At 37.1% G+C, this 14,901-nt stretch overlaps 1 protein-coding gene across 3 annotated transcripts in view; it reads right to left on the bottom strand.

Annotated features, from left to right (window-relative positions):
- Window positions 1-14,901, bottom strand: part of LRRK2 (leucine rich repeat kinase 2) — a 139,532-nt gene that overhangs the window by 106,548 nt on the left and 18,083 nt on the right. For all 3 annotated transcript variants that reach the window (XM_032347771.1, XM_032347772.1, XM_032347773.1), the window contains exons 8-13: window positions 13,949-14,068; window positions 13,360-13,499; window positions 13,187-13,266; window positions 11,539-11,645; window positions 6,592-6,721; window positions 4,084-4,208 (exon numbers count right to left, since the gene is read on the bottom strand). In XM_032347771.1, coding sequence (XP_032203662.1) covers window positions 4,084-4,208; window positions 6,592-6,721; window positions 11,539-11,645; window positions 13,187-13,266; window positions 13,360-13,499; window positions 13,949-14,068 — 702 coding nt within the window. The remainder of the gene's footprint in view (window positions 1-4,083; window positions 4,209-6,591; window positions 6,722-11,538; window positions 11,646-13,186; window positions 13,267-13,359; window positions 13,500-13,948; window positions 14,069-14,901) is intronic.

Raw genomic sequence — 14,901 nt, 5'->3', positions numbered from 1 at the left:
AGGAAGTCAAAAAATATTCGTTATATAATAGAGTACATAATACAATTATTATGAATGAATGATGTCTCCAAAACCTGACTATAGAAATAGTGATTAATAAACAATTCTTATGATCTTCTATTTTAATAATTTGTAATAACACGAACTATAAACTGGCTCCATATATAGGTTTCCATTTACCTAACAAAAAAAACTTGAAGGCTACCTACATGCTGGAGGTGTTGCTACATGCTGGGAATTCCACAATGAATAACAAAGGCTGGATGGATCTCCACCCTCTTAGAGATTTCAGTCCTCATTTTAAAATGTATTCAAACAGGCTCAGACATTCACTACAGCTGTATGATCTTGGGCAAGTCCCGTAAACACTCTGTGTCTCATTTTCAGTAACTGAGTCCATGTTAACTTCTGAAACTGCCCATTACATCTCCCAAGCAGACATAACCACTAAGAGCAGGCGTGCTGAGTAGTAAGTAAAAACTTCATCACATGGAATGAGTCTCAATAAACATCTTTCTTACAATAAGACCAAATGAACATTACCATAAATTTCATCTCTGGTCTCTGCTATAGCACTTGAGTTTCTCATGTCCATAGCAAATGTAATTTCCTTTCCCCGTGATAGTCCTTTAAACTGTATGTACTGCAAACTTTTTGAGGGCACAATCCAGAGCCTAATCATCTCCAGATCAACCAGAGTTTCAAGCATAGTGCTTTAGATGTAACAGCTGTTCAATATATTGCAATATGTTGCAAAAACGAGTATTTAAAAGTGCCTACTCTGGAGTCGGCCTGCATAGGTTCAATCCCCGTTTTATGAGTTGTGACCTTAAAATCTCTCCATCTCAATGCCTCAGTTTCATCAAGTGTAAAGTGGCAGCCACATACAAAGCAGTCTCTGCCTTATGGGTTGCTGTGAGAATTTTAAAAGTTTATATACATAAAGCACTTTGAATAATGACTGACACATTTTAATTCCTCCAAGCTGTTAAATTTTATTGTTATTAACTACAAATGAATGGGCTATATTATAATTTTCATATCACCCTAAATCATCTCCAGATTAAATAAATTCAGTTTCTCTAATTGTTCTCCTGGAGGTGGTTTTATACTCACAATTACCTTCCTCTATACACTTCCCAATTTGTACAAGTTCCTTCTTAAATAATTTTACATTGTATGTGCTATGGTGAGGGTTGTAAAGTGTATAGACCTGACAATTCACAGACCTGTACCCCTGGGGCTAATAATACATTATATATTAATAAAAAATTAAAAATATTAAAAATAATTTTACATTATTTCCTCTAGAACTAATAAAATTCAATAAAAAACAGTGAAATCATATTTTATTAAAATAAATGTACATTTATTGTTATTTTACTAAAGCCACAGAGTCCATTACTCCAGTAGCTTATTGTTATAAAAAAGAGAAGTTGAAAAGTACTAGATTGAAAGAAACTTAAGAGACATAACACCATATGCCATATGTGAACCTAAATTGGATACTGAATTATATAACTTTGCTATAATATATACCTTTGTCACAATTAAGAATATCTGAATATGATCTAGTTAATAAATGAATTTAGATATTATAAGCACCTACCTCACCCTACAATGTTCAAACCAGAATCATAATCAACCTCAAAACTACTGGGGTACTGATACTATAATTACTCATTGGTATACAGAATGGTAAGATTTAGTATGGTACAGTACAGGATAGCATGGTGTGGTATGCTAATATAGTATGGTAGCAGAGAATAAAGTAGATGATTAATAATAAAGAAATGTATTTATATACTGGTATGTTTCTAAATGAATCATTTGATATGTATTTCCATACAAGAAATATAATCCTAAACTTATAAAATTATTTTCAAGGGTACTTGTTTAATACATCTAAGCATTATTATAAAAAACATCATCTATCATTTAAATACATCATTTCAAATATCTAAAGATTACTGACTATCAGTATTATTTCAGGGTCAACCTAAGAACAATAGAAGAAAAGAAATATTATATTCAAAATTTGCTTTTGAACTGAGAGAGCATTATTTTATTAATTAACAGATTTGGTTCTGAATGTCTTGTGCTTATTTTTAGAACTCGAATCCACCCTCAGAAGATTAAGGCTGACACCTTTAAGGATAATCAAAATGGTTCCACTTTGTTTGTTTTTTAGAATCTACAAAGTTCAAAAAAAAAAACTTGTAGTATTATTTTCAAGCAAAATTATGTCTGTTAAATCATACCTTAAAAGTTGCCAGACAACTATGAATAGCACATCATGATTCAATTCAAAATATATTAATCGAATAGCTATTTTAGTTCAACATACCAGGGGATTTAAAAAAACAAAAAGGTGACTAAAGAAAGCCCTCTCCTTGAAAAAAATGTATATTCTTGTACTGAGTCTTAAAAACACAAAATACTGATATGATTACAGACAGTGGTAGATTTAGAAAGATTTCACCTAAAAAGGAGACACACATACACACACAAATTGGGTTTTAAAAGAATTGGGAATTTTACCCAACAACAAGTAATCCCCTCCTTGATTCTCAGTAGGCAGAAAGTCCTGTAATCTCCTCCCCATCTCTATGATCCACGCTTCCCTCTGTTTCCATTGCTGGGCCCCCACCATGTCTCATCTGACTATTAAGGCCTCCAACACGCTCTCCCTGGAGGAAGCTTCCGCCCTGACAGTCGTCCTCCACGCACAGCGTTATTGTCGTAAATTGCAGATTTGCCCATAACACTACAGTTTTTATAAATACCTTTAATAAATTTGGACTGAGGGGCACCTGCTTGGCTCAGTGGGTTAAGCCTCTGCCTTCGGCTCAGGTCATGATCTCAGAGTCCTGGGATGGAGCCCCGCAGCAGGCTCTCGGCTCAGCAGGAAGCCAGCATCCCCCTCTCTCTGCTTACCTCTCTGCCTACTTGTGATCTCTCTTTCTATATATATATCTCTGTCAAATAAATAAAAAAAGATCTTTTTTTTTAATAAAAAAAGATCTTAAAAAAATAAAAGAACCACTGTTAAGAATTACATGTGGTAGTGGTCATAAATAAATAAATAAATTTGAATTGACTTCTGTTAAAAAAGCACACACTGCTCAGTGTCGTGTTCAAGCTCTTGACTTCACGCCTCTGCCAGTCATTCCACATTCATCCTCTGACACCAATCTCCCCATACACCACGCTTCACTCACCCTAGACCACGTGCACGCTCTCCTGCCTGTAATATCCTGCCCAGCCTTTCCACCAGGCCAGTTTCATACACCTTCAACTTCAAATATCTCAATCCTGACTTCCTCCTTTGAATAAATTACTTGGGCCTCCACCACTATTCTCAGAGCCTTTTATGTAAACCTATGGCTGTAACAGCTCCACTCATACTGTCTAGACATTATGCATTTGCAAATCTGTCTGCCTTGAAGCTCCTTTAATAGTACAGTATGCCTTTTTCATCATTGTCATAACGGTGCAGCCATCACAATGTTTAGAACATAAGAGGTACTTAATAAATGTATGTTGAATGAATGGGGGAGCGGGTGTTTCAAACGGGATTTGGAGGACAAACAAGGTCACAGGAGAGGTAAGTAGGACGTAAACAGGAGAGGATAGAAGCTGCTGAGGTTAATAAGTAAAAGTCATGTGGTGCTATTTGAGAAAGATTAATTCAACCACAGAGTAAAGAAGGACTGAAAAGAGCAAAAGAGAAAGTGTGAATGTTAGTCAGATATTTTTATAGTTCAGACAAGAAAAAAACAACTTGGATGGCAGCAGAAATAGAAAAGTATTATCAGAGTGGACACTCTCCTTAGAGGTAACAACCCATGATTTATTTTGTAATGATTTCTTGTGTAAATAAGTTATCAAATTTTCTTGTAAGTTAATCTGACTCTTCCACACATCTTTCTACTCTCTATTTAATTTTGGATTTAGTGGGGAGATTTGCAGTTGGTTGGGAGAAACTGGTCCTTTACTTTTTGCATATAAAGTAGATAAGTCATAAAAAGTCAGAAAGTCCATTAAAATTGCCATCTCTTTCCTATCTATTATGTAACTCACCTGGAACTATAAAATGTAAAACAGCTCTGAGTGCCTCCAGCTGCACTGATAAGGATGTCTCATGACTTTTCATAACTGTTATTATTTTGGGGGCCACTGCTGCCATTGTATCCAGGGTCGTGTTGCTGGAGACAGAACATTGAAGTGTTATTAGAAGTACAACCTGATTCCATTGTACAAACACCAAGTTGAGATAAGCATAGGAAAGCAGAACCATTCTATTTTATCAGAAAAAAAGCTGTATGAAAATGCATTTGAATTCAGTAACATGAGCATAGATATTTTAATTATTATTTAATTAACCTCTGGCCTCAAGAAGTGGAATTCATAGCAACGTGGGAATTCTTTTATTTAGTTTCACAAAACACAACTTCCTCCAGAGCTACACACAGGTCTCTGGCAACACCCCAGAAAGTACGTGTTATCATCTGAAAAGTAGGCATTTTCCATGAAGAGTTTAGGTTGACAGAGGTTACATTATCAAGGTCCTATAACTAGAAGGTCAGAGCCAAGACTGGAACGCCAACTTGACTGAGCCCCAAGGTCAGGGCACTTTACCACACCAACCTGCCTCTCCCAAATTACCACCACCGGGCTTCCTATTCGGTATTTTTAATTAGTTTTATGTGCATTCAAGTCAGTCTCTCTAAGGTGTTATAGCTATTCTTTCTTTGCCATATGAAGAAATGCCACTTGACTATACTTCAGTGGATACTACAAACTTTAAAAGAGGTAGACCTTGCTTTACACAGCGCGCCAATGACTTAAACCCATGCCTACCAGAACCTTGCCCTCCCGTCATGTGGTTCTGTGGTCCCTGTAATACAGTCCTCCCGTTCACAAGTAAGCCCCAGTTTAAACACGTGCCCTCCTTATGGCTTCTCTTGTTAGGTCACTCCACCCCAAACACCACCCCCCCCAATCCCTGTGCCCCTCACACGTCCCTGCTGTGGCCTCTCACACAGTATTGTAACTATCTGCTTACATGTTGGTCTCCCCCACTAGATATAGAGTTCTTTAGTCACAGGCATGTGGTCCTAGTTAACTTGGAATCCCTAGGACTAAAACTTCACCAATTTTACACAGGAGGAAAAAGCCGGGAGCATGGATTGCCCACAGTCTACAGGATCTTAAACTGTTGAATATTCCACTTTGTTTTGGTCTCAGTCATAAAGGTTCACACACTCCCAGGACCATGAAAATCACCACTGGAGATAAACTTTGTACTCAAATATTCAAGGACAACATTTAAATAAAACAAATATGACTCAAAGATACGATATATATTAACATAAATCAGTTAGCCAGACTGATGTTAAAAATATAACCCTATTCCTTTAAAAGCCTATAGATGGGGGCGCCTGGGTGACTCGGTGGGTTAAAGCCTCTGCCTTCGCCTCAGGTCATGATCCCAGAGTCCTGGGATCGAGCCCCGCATGGGGCTCTCTGCTCAGCAGGGAGCCTGCTAACTCCTCTCTCTCTCTCTGCCTGCCTCTCTGCCTACTTGTGATCTCTGTCTGTCAAATAAATAAATAAAATCTTTAGGGAAAAAAAAGCCTATAGATGCGCTATAGTTAACCTTGCTATATGCGTTTCATTTATTCATATTTAATAACAGTAATAATGATAATAGGTGTGATTTACTGAGTGCTTAAAATGTACAGGCATTATCCTAACTTTGTAAAAATTAACTGGTTTAATACTTACATTTTAAATTTTATAATTTATGAGGTTATTATCATCTCTCTTTGCCAATGAGTAACCTGATGTTTATAGATCAAATAGTTAGCTAAAATTAGTGGGAAAGCCAGGACACAAAATACCTTTTTACTGTAACATCTGTGCCATTTATTTTTTCTTTTGAAAATTCTGAATTTACTCAGACTACACTAAAGTTACTTCACATTCTTAGGCCTAATAAAATGCAGAAAGGCCCCGAGCATTCCTTCAGCAAGCACCTTCTGTACGTAATTCAGTTTTCATCTTTTTAAATGGGTTTTGTGGGGTTTTTTTTTTTTAAGCCAGTAGTTCTGCCCTCCCTTCCACTCACCCCTCCACTCCACTCCCCACCCCACCTTGTCATCCACCCCCAGAGCAGGAAGAGAAGACAAAGTTAATGCAAATGAAAGAATAATAATAAACATTAGCTGTGAAAAAAGCAACAATTAGAAGCCACATTCTGCTTTTATCTCATATACCTTTCATATATAATAATTTGAAAAACTTTTTAAGGTCACAAGCTGTATAACTGCCATTTTTTGAAACATGGTCAACACCAAGCAGAGTACAAAAGACGACCTTCAACGTGTTTCTACCACCTCTATCATCCCTCTTCATGGTCAGATAAACTAACTCCGTAGTATCAGCGAGATGAGATTATGTTCCACAATGTTTCAATCTGCAGCTGTCTTTTCTTTTTCTTCTAATTCTTAGAAATATGTTTGAAATATTGACATTCTACCTGGTCTGAGAGTATCTATTTGGCGTAAGTGCATGAATCTATATTACCTTCCTTCAAAGAGATGATTTAGCATTTTACAGCCACTTTCAGCAACTTCTGGAGAATGTATATGCTTCTGCATTAACTCTAGTACATTGAGGTATATTCCTTTGGACAACAGGATCTTTCTGAAATTAACTATAAAATTTTTTGACGTTACTCATAGAAATGAAAGCACATTTTCATAATTTCGCAGTAAGACACAGAATGTTAAGATAATCCAAATGCATAGAAAAGCATATACAAGTACACATGGAATTTATATTTCACTGTAACTTAAAGATCATTAATGTTTCTCTCTCTAAAATATACACCATGTCAATTCTTTCACATTTATTAACCATTTAATTGAGGTTTTAATTTTACAGCTTTATTCATATAGAATGAGCAGACTGGTACTAATGTAATCCCATCCATGTGAAAGAAGTGTTTCTTCAGAAAAAAATGTTTTAAAAAATGCTCTCCAAAATAAGAACGAAAGTTAAAATTGATTCTAATATTTATAACAGCTTCACAGACTAAGTGCACTTACACAGAGCTAAGATTTGCTAGGTATCCTAGACACTAGTGAGCTGGGAATCAGTTACAGGTGCATGTAGATACTGACCATCTCTCAGCTCCTGGGGGACAGGGGGAGTGGAGTGGGACAAGGGCTGTGACCATGCTGGGCTGCCTTCAGCCTTGAGTTACCTTCTACATTTATCTCAGTGGACTGCACAAACATTATTCTTTCCATGTATGCCATCATGTGCAAAGGGATGGAAAGCACTTATAGAGAGAATAATTACATAATTTCACAAAGAAATGCCAAAAATTAAGAAATACAGATAAGGGGGTGCCTGAGTGGCTCAGTCAGTTAAGCATCTGCCTTTGGCTCAGATCATGATCCCAGGGTCCTGGGATCAAACCCTGAGTTGGGCTCCCTGCTCAAGCAGACTCAGGGAGTCTGCTTCTCCCTTTCCTTCTCCTTCTGCCCCTCCCCCTGCTCATGTCCCCACCCCCCCAAATAAATAAATAAAATCTTTAAAAAAAAGAAATACAGATATGCTTTATAACTAACTTAAACTATATGTGGGAAAGTAACTACATCCCAACAATGATTACAGAATATTTTTTTTCTTTGTAATAGACTTTTTTCACTAAATGCAAATTCATTATCTTGAAGTTTCCATATAAATCTCAATTGTCTTGAAGACTCTATGTAAATGCCAATTCCAACATTACACACTGTAATTTAGCACTCTGAAAGTGGCAGGAAATGAAACTTACATAGTGTTAACTTAAGTACCACAAAGAGTCCCAACTTCAGGTGGGTCAACTTGTGATTTTTCAGCCTTGTGATGGTGTGAAAATGATACACATACAGTAGAAACCATACTTCAAATTTTGAATTTTTTTTAATTATTTATTTATTTGACAGACAGAGATCACAAGGAGGCAGAGAAGCAGGCAGAGAGAAAGGAAGGGAAACAGGCTCCCTGCTGAGCAGAGAGCCCGATGCGGGGCTCGATCCCAGGACCCTGGGATCATGACCTGAGCCGAAGGCAGAGGCCTAACCCACTGAGCCACCCAGGCGCCCCAAATTTTGAATTTTGATCTTTGCCTGGACTAACAATGTGTGGTATAATACTCTTCCTCGATGTTGGGTGGTGGCAGCGAGCCACAAAATTACGAGTGAATAAACAATATACTTAACGAACACTCAATACCTCTCATTCTGTTTTTCACCTTCAGTACAGTATTCGAAAAATCAGATGAGATAGTCAACACCTTATTATAAAATAGGCTTTGTGGTAGATGATTTTGCCCAACTCTAGGTTACTGTAAGTCTTCTGAGCACATTTCAGTTCAGGTAGGCTAAATTGTGATATTCAGTAGTTTAGATGTATTAAATGCATTTTTAACTGACAATATTTTCAACCTACAAATGAGTTTATCAAACATAACCCCATCCTAAGCTAAAAAAGAGATGTATTTGGTGGTGGGGGGGGGGGTGTTAAAGATTATTTATTTATTTGGGAGACAGAGAATGAGAGAGCGAGAAGAGGGTCAGAGGGAGAAGCAGACTCTCTGCTGAGCAGGGAGCCCAATTCAGGATTCGAGCCCGGGACTCCAAGATCGTGACCTGAGCAGAAGGCTGTCACTTAACGAACTAAGCCACCCAGGCATCCCCAAAAGAGTTGCATTTTGAGAATGGGTTACCAACCTCAAACTGGGAAAGGAAGAAATTATAGAAAGTAGGGAAAACTCAGGAATAAGTGAAATTGATGTATACTTTCTAAAATACTGCCCAAATCTGAGAAAATCATACCTTTTAAAAACACCCAGAATATCACACATTAAAATATGATGAGTTGTTTATTTTGCCTGGTCATGTCGGAAGTTTTAACAGCCCCTGCTAAAGTGGCTAAATTCTAACCAAGGGAATCCTTTAAAAGATGGAGGTCCCTCTAGTCTGGCAGTTCTCAAACGGCTGAAAGCATCAGTGCCCCCTGGACAGCCTGTTGAAAAACAGAATGCTGGGTCCCAAACCCAGAGTTTGTGGTTCAGCAGGTCTGAATGGGTCCTAGAATTTCCATTTTTAACAAGCTCCCTGGAGATGTTAATGTTCCAGGGACCACACATTAAGAACCACTGTCCTGGACATTAACCTAACTTTTGGCTTAAAAATTGAACTTAAAAACTGAGAATAGAAATTTCGTCAAACATTGGACCTAGAAGAAATTACATCATGGAGTCACTTCACAGTTTACAGAACACTTTAGACATCTTATCTCATTTACCATATATCTACACAAATACTCCTGACCTCTCCTACTCCATTTTAGCATCAGTTGTCTGCCTTAAGGATCCAATAATAACATGCAACTTCCTCTGGCTATTTGGTCAATATTCACCTTCTTTCCTTGTTGCCTTGTCACCATTTTATCTCCTCTGACCCTTAACACATATACTCCTCCTTTGCTTCATTTTTCTTCATAGCTACCTCACATATCATATATTTTATTTAGTCTTAGTATCTGTCTTTCCCACTAGAGTTTAAGCTCCCTGAACCTGGGAGTATTGTATTTAACTGATATATCCCAAAGGCCAAGATCATTGTCTGGCTGCAGCTCAGTAAACATTAACTGCATTAATTAATTGATTAAATGAGGAAATCGTCACACAAGATGTTCAAGCTTTGGCTTGGGTAACACCATGGCAGAAACCAGTTCTTCTGCCTGCCAGTCCAGTCATTTTTCTAGAAAACCACAGCCAGCCCTGCATATCCAATGTTCCCAAGTGTCATTCAATGAGAAGTTGCCTACAGAGGGTGGTGACAGAGCTGCTCAGTTCTTAATATTCTCCTAAGGCAGAACTCCAAGAACAATACAAGGGACCTGAGTACAGTTTAGCCAGCAAGTGGCCAAGAACAAAGAGGTAAGAAACCAGGAAGAGCAGGGAACTGATTCTGAACAAAGAGTCAACATGGTTGACTCCAAATGTAACTAATCCTCAGATACTAGTTATTTTGTTGGCATGTTCAAGATTTCCTTGGGGTGAAAAACTGCAGCACCAACACAATATATGTACATGGTCAAGGTTACTCTCCTCTCCTAGATGTGCCCTAGATGGGCCACACAAAAGCAACCAAGTCTGGTCTTCTGTTCAGGAATGAGATCCTATTCAGGCCTCTGCACAGTAGATGGGAGACTTAAGGACAGTAATTCCCTTTTCTACCACTCCTACTCTGACTCATCATCCCAGAGGGCAGCCCCTGTCTCTCTGTAAGGGCTCTTGCCTGCTCAAGTTTTTTATTAAAGTGCCATCTGAGAGGAGGAGTGAGAAAGAAGGAAGAGGAAGAAGAAATTATTTGATTTGACTTAAATAACAGCAGAAACATGCATGGAGTGGTTTCTGGATTCCTTTCACTCTATGCAGGTTCTCTACTAACAGGTGGTGTTAGCATTGGTCTCTTTTTCCAGCTTTGCATGTTTTTCTCTATTTTGCTCGCTCCAAAAATACCCTGCAAGAGCTGCCAAGTCCCAATGCCTTTCTGATGAGTTTTCTCCCAGGATTTTCTGGCAGTATTTCCTGTTCATGGGGGCCTGGAATCTCAACAGCCAGAGCCTCAATTTTAAAACTCAGAGTCTTTCCAAAGGTATAATAGCCATTTTTGTCTCCTTAACAAAGGAAAACTAGAATACTTACATGTAAAGAACAATTTTGCTAGACTTTAGAATGGTGAAAACCTCTCCACTCATTGCATTATCTAGAAAGTGTTCCTTAAAAAAATAACAGATGGGTGCCTGGGTGGCTCAGTGGGTTAAAGCCTCTGCCTTTGGCTCAGGTCATGATCCCAGGGTCCTGGGATTGAGTCCTGCATCGGGCTCTCTGCTCAGCAGGGAGCCTGCTTCCTCCTCTCTCTGCCTGCCTCTCTGCCTACTTGTGATCTCTGTCTGTCAAATAAATAAATAAATAAAATCTTTTAAAAAAATAACAGAAACAGTGTATTTAAGAAAATGGAAAAAAGTGGCCATTTGGTACCAAAAAATTTAAAAAAAAAAATCCCACTCAACACAAGGTAAAAGTCCATCAATGAGAAACTGGTTCATGAAATAGGATCTAGGTGCACACTGGGAAATTACACTGTCATTAAAAATGTTATGAAATTTTACATTTGTCAGCATAATAAAAGAAAACATATAAAATCTGCTCATAAAGTTATTAGTATTATCCCATTTCTGCAAAAAATAGAAAATATATAGTATATGCCACAGGTAAGTACACACATAGAAATTCAGGGGAAAAAATCAAAATGTTTATTTCCTTCTTTATCCTTTTACCTATATATAAATAGCTCTATATATCAGATACATAAATCTACATATTTGAATTTTTATAATGTACTGTCTTTGTAATTTAAAAAAATACAAAATGTGTTTCCTCATATTAAAAAATGGTGCACCCCTTACCGTTTTGTTCTAACAGAGTCGACAATGCATTTGCAGATGCTTGGAAGACTTCTTTTGATGAAGAATGCATCAGCATGGAAAGCATCACTTCCCTATGAGCTGGGAACCTTTCACAAATTCAATCACAATATTAATGATAATCTTTTTTAATAATTAGTTCAAAATTCATGTATTGTCTAATCTAACAACAAACAGAGACATATAAACAACATTTGAATCTACCTCCAGTTATAAGAGTGAATTATAATTAAACTGTTTTATATTTAAAAGATAGTTCACTAAGCCACCTGGGTGGCTTAGTGGGTTAAGCCTCTGCCTTCAGCTCAGGTCATGATCTCAGGGTCCTGGGATCGAGCCCTGCATCGGCTCTCTGCTCAGCAGGAAGCCTGCTTCCCCCTCTCTCTCTGCCTGCTGCTCAGCCTACTTGTGATCTCTCATTTTCTGTCAAATACATAAATAAAATCTTTTTAAAAAAAAAAAGATAGCTCAAATCCACTAAATACTAATAAATCAGTATTTCTCTCTCTCTTCAAAACTGATAAGCGGTAGGGGGGTAAGGCTCAGCCAGTATATAAAGAGATATTAAGAGTAAAAAAAAAAAAATGAAGTGAGAAAAAGAAGATAACAGAAATAAGAAAAGAAAAAAAATCATAAAAAAGCATCAGGAGTTTTAAAAGTGCAGAGCATAATATATTTTCTTTTAATAAAGTATTTGTTTTAAAGTTCTCCTATGGATATTGAGTAATCAGCGTACTGTGAGCTGAGATTTATAAACTGCACCATGAACCTAACCTCTTAAAAAGATTGCTCAAAGTAGATTATGATGCTGATTTAACATACAGCTTTCAAAAGAATTACTGTTTCCTTCCAAAATGGAGATATATAATTAAATAGCATCTGTGTTATTAATTCTCTCCAGGTTGGCAATGGGTCACGATACAAACAGATTTTCAGGATTTGAGATGTAACCTATTACTATTTAAGTTTCCAAGATAAGTCATTCAAAAGTCATTAAAAGCAAGAGCATACCCAGGGAAAACATAAGCATTTCCATAAAGCAGAAAGGTTCACGGCCATGAAATAACCCTGATATACACAAAACTCCTGTGTACACTTGGTATCTTTGAGAAAGAGGGCTGGTCTTATGAGGCTTGACTTACACTCCTTTAGAAAGCCTCCTTGAGAGCTGACACAAATATCGCTCTCAAGAGAAGACAGGTCAAGGTCAACAATGCAACATCAAGTGAGGAATCACTAAGGAGGCCTCTGACCACATTTCATTCCCAATATTGACAACCTGCTAGCTAGTCACTGCAACAGAAAAGGTCACAGATGGCTCTGCCATTTCTGTCACCTGACGTTAATTAACATAGCATTTTTAAATGATCAGCTAGAAAACCAATAGATTTTTTTCTCAGTGATTCCTGACTTCTGAATGACTCTTGATTCCAAATCATTAGATAGCAACTCTCCAACTCATCAGGGATCAAAATATTGTATATACACTACTATTTTGTGTCAGCACTTGAAACATATAGGCCTATATAAAAAATATTTCTAACAATAAAAGTGGCAGTTACAGTATTTTATATGGATCAATTAAAAATGTAACTAAAATTTTCTATCATATAAAATCAAAACTACTGACTGGCCATCTTCATCTCCAATCTTCTCATGTAAACTGCTTTGGTACATAAGGAGATTGTTAAGGGCCCAGCATGCAGCCTCCTGGATCAGGGGAGAAAAAAGAAATCTGTCAAAACATATATGATTGCACAAGCATAATTTTGAATAACTATAATATTTATGAAGGAGTCCAACCTGCACATGCTTGTTCTTTCTATGCCATGTCAATGCTTTGTAACAGGCTTCCAACCAGAACAATTTATCCTCTTCCTCATCATCATTCTCCTGATTCTCATTCTTTTCCTCTAAGTCTTGATTTAAGAAGATGGTCTCAGCTTGAAAAAAATATCAGTATATGACTTACTTACAGTTTGAATGACCAATGTGAAGTCTGTATTTTAAAACATTATGACCAAATTGAGGTATTCCTTAGTTGTGGCCTTAGTTCATTATATAAATATGTAACACACCTCGGAATACCGCTATTCCATCAAATGAGGAAGAGAGTACCAAACAAATCTAATAGACTAAAGGAAGATTAATTGGGATTAGCTGCCCAATAACAAAGTATTTACTCATCTACAAAGTGGGAAGGGTATACTTACCACAATTGTTAGTTCCCTTGAAAGTATCTTCTATTAGAAAATGGACTACATTAGGACAGAGAAGCCATTTAATGATTCCTTCTCCAAATATGATTTTGTTATAATGATGCCTTGTTATAATGTTCACAATTAAGATCAAATGCAGCTGTAAGAATTTCCTTTTGAGTATAGTTACTTACTGAGGAGCGCTAAACAGCTGAGTGCTGCAATCTGTAACGTGGCGTTTTCTGAATATCGCTGCACGGCTTTCACCACAAACTCATGTACCTCGTTTAACACCAGAATATTAAAAAAATTACCTAAAAGGTAAGTGAGAGATTAGCTGAATTCTCATCCGTGGAACTTAAATTACCTTGAATTATACAACAGCACTTAGATCAATAAATATGAAGTGTGAATATTTTTAATAACATTAGATATATATTAATTTAATTAAGATAGCTTAATATGATTGCATAAAGGTTTGAAACTTTATTTCATGAAGTCATTTAATTATCTTAGACAATGGAACTGACAGAGCAAAAATAGTGATATGTTTGGATTACATTAACTTTGTGTTCTTTCACTCCTTCTCATGTCATTATCATATAAAACAATGAGGTATCTGTTATGCATGGGACTACAGTATTCGTTGTACAAAATAGCTTGATTTCCTAGAGGGAGGAAACCTCCCTTGTGACTAATCACTTTTGCTGAACCCTTCTTTCACTTAAAGAAATGCTGCTCAGAAAATTCACTGGCACACATCATTACTTGATCTTATCTGTGATGATCCGAGGAAAATAAAATAGTAAGAGAATTCTTCACTCCTTCCAACCCAAACCGGAAGAAGCTCACCCCTTTCTACATTCTCTTTTCTGAGAATCAATACATCACCTAAAAATCTAAATCCTTATGAGGAAAGAATTTGTAAATGATATTCCACATATACATGCCTCCTTTCATTTAAGCTTATTTTAACTTGTGAACAGTCAACAGTTTCCTTCTAGAAGTAAAAAGGAGGGGCGCCAGAGTGGCTCAGTCATAATCAGGTCATGATCTGGGGTCATGATCTCAGAGTCCTGGGATCAAGACCCTTGTTGGGCTCCCTGTTCAGTGGAAAGTCTGCTTCTCCCTCTCCCTCTGCACCCCC

The sequence above is a fragment of the Mustela erminea genome, chromosome 6 (genome assembly GCF_009829155.1).
Source record: "Mustela erminea isolate mMusErm1 chromosome 6, mMusErm1.Pri, whole genome shotgun sequence".
Taxonomy (NCBI): domain Eukaryota; kingdom Metazoa; phylum Chordata; class Mammalia; order Carnivora; family Mustelidae; genus Mustela; species Mustela erminea.
The sequence above is the reverse complement of the archived record's forward strand: the minus strand, read 5'-3'. Positions and strand labels throughout refer to the sequence as shown.